General features: G+C 35.2%; 1 protein-coding gene across 1 annotated transcript; it reads left to right on the forward strand.

Moving 5' to 3' along the window:
• Positions 1-5: 5 nt before the first annotated feature.
• LOC107299518 (receptor-type tyrosine-protein phosphatase T-like) lies at positions 6-5,450 on the forward strand (the record flags this gene model as incomplete). Its single annotated transcript, XM_015828878.1, has 3 exons — positions 6-151; positions 919-1,054; positions 5,397-5,450. Coding segments are annotated over 3 exons (336 nt in total), but the record flags the coding sequence as incomplete, so codon positions are not given.
• Between the last annotated feature and the right edge of the window lie 1,419 nt (positions 5,451-6,869).

Consider the following 6,869-nt stretch of genomic DNA (forward strand, 5'->3'; position numbering starts at 1 on the left):
ACCGTATTGTTCAACACTTGCAGTATATTGGCTGGCCAGCATATAGAGACACTCCTCCTTCTAAGCGCTCTCTCCTGAAAGTGGTCAGGCGGTTGGAAAAGTGGCAGGAGCAATATGATGGGCGAGATGGTCGGACTGTGGTTCATTGCCTGTAAGCATTTCTGCATCCTTGTTTTCTGTATTAAGTCTGGATTGCCTGTCTTAAAAGAAGAAGCATTGCAAACATGGTCACTTTGGTGGATTACCCTGTACTGTTTGATATGCATAATTAAAGAAAACCTGAAGATCCAAATGTCTGCATAATACAGCATTATAGTCTTATAGAGCTAAAAATCAGTATGTTGTTTGTTTGTTATCATTAAGCCTGACTCTCAATGACTCTGGTTCAATGGTCATTCTAAGCTGCTCCCCTTCTCCATTCTTAAGTCCTAGAATATTTATGTTGTGATGTCTGATGGATGAGTTTCATTACTCTAGATCACTGAGAAATGTTGAATGATGGCTAAATCAGCATGTACAGTATGAATACTGTACTGCCGGAAAAAAGGTACAGCTGGAAAAAAGAAAGTGAAAATTATCCAAGGATGCCAAATATTGATGATAACCTGTTCTTATTAATTATATGGTCCAGACATATCACACATTGATATGATGAGATATGATATATTATGATATGATAGAACTTACATTGTGCGTCCCAACAAGAAAAATTAAAATGCTACTATGTCTGCTGTTTCTGTTCTGAATCTCAATGTCATTGAACTATTTTTATGAAAAACATTCATGCAATTAAATTGTATATATGGCTGTTACATGTAATTGGTAGTCTTGCATTTGGGTAGATCTCTTAGATCACCTTGGAGTACTCTTCTATTATGAACATACGTAATTTCCTAAACCAGCTCTTATTTGTGCTAGGAATGGTGGTGGCCGCAGTGGCACCTTCTGTGCCATATGTAGTGTGTGTGAAATGATCCAGCAGCAAAATATCATTGATGTATTTCACATAGTGAAAACCTTACGGAACAACAAGTCCAACATGGTGGAGACTTTGGTAAGTATAATAGATTGATTGCTTCTTGTTTCTTGAAATAAAATATTCCAGTTTCTTTTTGTTTCTAAGATTCTATTTTGGATGTATTATTCAGATAATAGCAGAAGTTGCATTATGTACTTAGAAAACTCCTAAGGAACACTTCTTTTAAAATACATTTCAATTACTTTTGTTTTGAAAGGTGGGCAAACAGCATCTACCCATAGTTAATAAAACCTATTAAAATAAAATCCATTTAATTCAGTATTCAAAAAACCCTTAAAGAAGGAGGGGTTTTGCACACTTCGACAATAATTCAGAAAAAGGCTTTTTTTTTTTTTTAACCTTGTACAGTCAGAGCACTTCTCTGTTATTCAATAAAGCTTTTCAGGCTTCCAGGTGAGCCTGAATGAAAGGTGTGACTGTTTTAAGAATTGCTTTGAAAGATTTCCAGTCTCCTTACTCAAAGTCTGTGAAACTTTGTTCAGAATTGTTTTCAAACTCTGGGTGCAAAATAGAAACTTTCAGTGTTCTACATGTGACCTATGATGTTATCTCTCTAGTACAGAGAAAATGATGTGAGATAAGTCATATCTATGGGCAAGTACACACACAGCAAACACACTGCCCCACAGACACATAGATCTTTGAGGGTGGTACTTATGTGTTTGCTTATTGAGATTTTAAATAATATATTCTACATTCTATGCCCAGTGGTAATTTATAGGCTGTATTTATTTACTTAATAATCCTAATACTGCTTGCCTGTCCATTCAGAATCAGAATAGAGTTGAAAAAGAAACAAACACAAACAAGCCAATTTTAACCATACTGAAAGAATAAAATATAAATTATTTAAATAAAATAACCTTAAAATAAATAGGGAAATATATGGATTAGTTATGGAAAGGTTACTAGTGGCACAGTGGGCAGATATTAGCATCATCTGAGAATCCAGGCACAATATAAGGTCAGGGAAAATGTTTGGGTTCTTTCTGGGGGAATACAACTCCTTCTAAACCAACTTGAATCCAATTGTCAAGCCAGCATCTCAGCCTCATTCAGTCAGACAATGTGAACATTTTGTCTCCTTGCTTTATATGATATGACATAATGAGAGAGCTGAGAGATGACAGAAAGAGAGCTTCAATATATTGGTGAAACGTAGCCTAAAAATAGTCCATTTGGAACTGGTCTATAATTTTTAAATCAACAGGGTCAAGTATAGGTTCTTAACTACTTTAAATAAAATTGAACAATTGCCTCTCTTTTATATGGCTGTTCAGAAGATTGTACTAATAGAAACATTATGATAACCATGAATAAAGTGGACATATATTTTAGGCACCTTTTATCCCAGCTATTGAAAGAAAGCATGTCCATTTATTGCCTGTGGATTCTCCCCCCTCCTTCTCAAATTACTTAATCGTAGTTGAGCTATATCTATTAATTTCAGTAGGAATAAGGTAACTAGCAAATAATATAGAAAGTTTCTTACATAGACACATACAGTATACACATATTGCAACTTAATTATTGATCACATGAGGGTACCCTTTAAAAGATCTCAACTCAGTCAAAATGGGATATCAATGTAAGATACTGAATCATATGATGATAATACTAAAAAATCTGCACTAGAGTGTGATTATTTTGTAAGCACAATTTAAGATACTTTAAATAACTTATAGATGTGGTTCCCAAACTGTTCACTAGCACTCCATTCGTACAATAGCATTCCATGAAAAAATTACTGAGACACTAAAGTACTTCACAATGTTATGAACTGAGAAAGTTTGGGAATCTCTGACTTAGGGCATTTTTGAGAGATGACTTCTGCAGATACTAAGTTGTCAAGACATGTTGAAGCTTTCCATATAATAGGAGCTGCAGAAGAAGGACTTTTGAAGTGCTCTACTTTTACAGAAAGTTATTCATCGATATTTGGAAAAGGTCTTCTCCTAGATCCAGGATAGGCAACCTTGGCTCTTTTATGACTCGTGGACTTCCTTTCTTTCTTCCTTTCCAGAAAGAGAAAAAAATAAAAAATAAAAAAAAATAAAAATAAACCACCAACATTTGTACCACAAACCCATATACAAATTTAATTATTAGTATCTATACTTCTAAGTTTTACTTAACCTTTGTCTCAAGATATTCATAAGAATATCTTAAATTCAAATCTTAGTTATTTGTAAACATTCAAACTTTTAGCCAATCAGTAACCTGATGGTTAATTTTCCCTTAATATTTTAATTTAACATTTAATATTTATTTTTCCAGATTTTTAATTAAACACAATTCCTTTATCACAATTCCTCATACATTCTAATATTTAAAATACACACCTTGTATATAAATTCTACCATCTATCTTACCAATCTAATAAGACAGTATAATATTCTTATTTCAATATATTTCTAGATTTTATGTGACCAAAATTTTCTTTATCTCAAATCTTTACAATATCTTGTGTTCAGAATACATATTCTATCCATTTAGATATATTCTATTTTAATCTCATGTATAGATCAAAACCCCAATCTTTTTCAATCTTATTCTAGCTTTTTTTCTCTGCCAGGTCATTTTTCGTATCTTTGCCTTTAAATCCTCAAACAAAAACTCCTTGTATTGTTGTGGCTATTGTTTGATGTTGATAAGAGTGTCCAGTCCAGTCCAGTTCTTAAGAGGACTAGTTGATTTAGCTGGTAGTCTCTTTGTTTTTCCAGTTCGATGCAGTTGTCCCGAAGTATTTATCTTCTCTTTCATCTGTTTTTCTTTTTTATCTTCAAATTCCTTCTGGTTTATAAGAAAAGTCCTTTCCTTGTTCTCTATTATCAGTTTCTTTTTGTGTTTTCCATTGTCTGTATTTGTTGAGTATCTAAGTCTTCTGTCATAGCATTTAGTTGTTTCACTTTCTTTATAGAATTCTGTATAGATAATTCTTTGGTTGAAGTCATAGTTTGAGTTTGCATATCCAGACTTATACATAAAGTTTGGATCATCGCTTTTAACATACAAAGAATTTGTTCCTGTACTTCCTCTGTAGAAGAAATCCATTCCTGTTCTTTTTCCACTATAGTATATTAAACTAAAAAAAAAAGAAACTTACAGTCAGAAAGTCCACTAAATGGGGAGCTGAGCTGAGTTTTTGCAGATGGTGTTTCAAGGGTGCTTTATATCTTATCTATTTTCAAAGCTGTCAACAAGTCTCTTGAAGAATAGCAGGTTACGTCTCAGAGTTAGTTGGATCTTTTTAGTTTTTTCCCCTCTATTTTAAGAGGGAAAAACCCCAAATCTTCAATAGTAATTAGAGTGAAAATCAGAGAAAAAAAATATAGAGAGTACAAAGTTACAAATTTTATAATCCACCAATTTTAGGAAATAGAATTCCAATTAGGATCCCAGTATTTTTCCAACATTTTAAACTCCCGAGTGGTTAATTGCTGCTGTTTCTGGAGGGAGGGCTAGAATCCCCCTTCCCTCACCACAGGGGGGGAAGTACTTTAGCAGCTTTTGCAGGTAATTAAGTAATTAGGATGTAAGAGAGGCAAACCTCACCCAGTCCTGTCCACGCTGCTTTGAAGTTGCCAGATGGTAATGTGACTTCGGCTGTTAGCAGCCTAGGGACGAACCATATTTCTATGGCTGGTCCTTTCATCCACTGGTTTGGAGGGATCGCCTGCTCTGACGGGAGAGTTGCTGCTCTCCCGTGATCCAGTGAAAGCCTCTCCTTGCTGGTCGCTTCTTTGGGGTGACTTTCGGCCCTTTTCAGGGGCCCCCAGCGATGTGAAACTGAACGGGGGAGAGAGAGCAAGTCTCCCAGCCATCCATGGCGCCCACGTGACGAACTGGAAGCAATTCCCAGAATTCCTGAGCCAGCACTGTTCAGCTTGGAAACCTCCCCCTTTCCCCTCAGCATGGCTGGCTCAGGAATTCTGGGAGTTGAAATCCACGAGTTAGAAAAGAGCCAAGGTTGCAGGGGAAGTGCAGGTTTTGTGGTAGACCCATATGTATTTGTCTTTTTTTTAAAAAAATAAATCTTTTTTGCCTTTGAAATTTTAAAACAATGCATTTATTTGATGTGGGTGGTTGAAGACATTTCAATCTGATCGTGCTGTAATCTAAATTGCTACTTGTAATATTGCCCATATTCTTCTACCTTAGCAATTTGATGAAATGGAGCAATAATATTCTAAGTTAACATGGAACACTGAATGCAAATTTGGAATCCTGTATCTGTGTATAGGATTTTTGGAGCTTTGGGAATCTAAACCTGATCTTAAAGTAGAGTGGATTGAAAGAATGAGTCACTTGAATATTATCTTGATTTATCACTGTGTTCTCCTTTTATCTCTTTCAGGAACAATATAAATTTGTATATGAGGTTGCACTGGAATACTTAAGTTCATTTTAGCTCATCAGGGCAGGGAGCTAAAAAAATGCCTAAAGCTTTGATGTTTGAAGGACACTGGTTCCCCACTTTACTTCAGAGGAGTAACGGGCTAACGCATATATAGCTCTTCATCCTTGAATGAGAAATCAGGTCAGAGCTGAGTGCCGGAGGAGAGATCTGCTGCCATCTGTTTTTAGAACATTCTTGCCTTTTAAGCAACCTACTATGGCAAAGCAAGAGGCAGGGTGGAATATTCTGCTTTCTAATCCCTTCTGACTGCTTCTCCCTATCATTTTGGATGTGTCTTTTTTTTCTCCCTTGATGCAAACAGGAGTGTGTGTGTGTGTGTGTGTGTGTGTGTGTTTGTATGTGTGTATAAAATATCAGCTCCACTTTCTGTGTTTCTACAAATCCTCACTTTTTTTTAATTTCCTATATAAGCCATTTTGCATTAAAGTGAAGCTTCATTAAACACATGTTTGGCTTTCAGCAGAGCAAGCCTTTGTGTTAAGTTTTTCAGATGAAAAAGCCACCATCATAAATGTGTGATTTTTCTGTCAGCTCCTATTGTCTTAAAAGCCAGCTATGGAATGAAGAAGCTGCCAGTTAATTTTCTGCCTTGATTAATACACAATGCTACTAGATTTTGAATGTTCTGCATGGATTGGTTAAATCTTAATGGTTCCTATCAGCTGCAGTGCTGGTGAAGCAACTCTGTAAAACTGCACCTCCCAGCAAAGTACATTGAGGTCACTCTGAAATTATCTTCATGTTTCAAATTATCGTTCCTTTGCTTGGTAATGAAGTTGATTTCATTTTATCATAAGTATTTGGTTGTGTGCAATGTACATTTACAAATGGAGTAAATTGAAGGACGGGCTTAAAATATGTACCTTGGAGATTATTCTACCATCTACACAGTCAAGATCTGATATGTTATATGAAATCATATAGTTGATGGACTCATTACATGCCTCATTAACTGATGCGGTAGAAAACAGTGTTCTGAAATATCCTGATCATACAGGAATGGGTGATTGCAACTTCACACCTTCTGATGAACTGCATTTTTTATGTAAGATGTTAACATATATGAGTTTACAAGTTAGGCTGGCCAATCACATCACCCAAACAAGGGACATAATGACAAGTCTTTGATTGTGAGATGAAGGAAGAAATAAGAATAATTTTCATTAACCCATGTGTTAGCTGTCTTTTCTGTAAAAGGTACTTTATGGTATATTATAAACTTACTCTCTTGCCTCATAATGACTACTGCAACAACAATATTTTTAAAAAATTAATTTTGTAAAAGAAACTAGCCAGCAATGTTATGCCTTCATTTTCAAAATCACAATAGTTTTGTCTTTGAGAGGAAAGATTTGGGGCGCTTTATGGGAAAAGGGATCAAAGTTTTCTGTTAAAACTTAAGAAACATCT

The sequence above is a fragment of the Protobothrops mucrosquamatus genome, unplaced genomic scaffold (genome assembly GCF_001527695.2).
Source record: "Protobothrops mucrosquamatus isolate PMUCROS unplaced genomic scaffold, P.Mucros_1.0 scaffold5054, whole genome shotgun sequence".
Taxonomy (NCBI): domain Eukaryota; kingdom Metazoa; phylum Chordata; class Lepidosauria; order Squamata; family Viperidae; genus Protobothrops; species Protobothrops mucrosquamatus.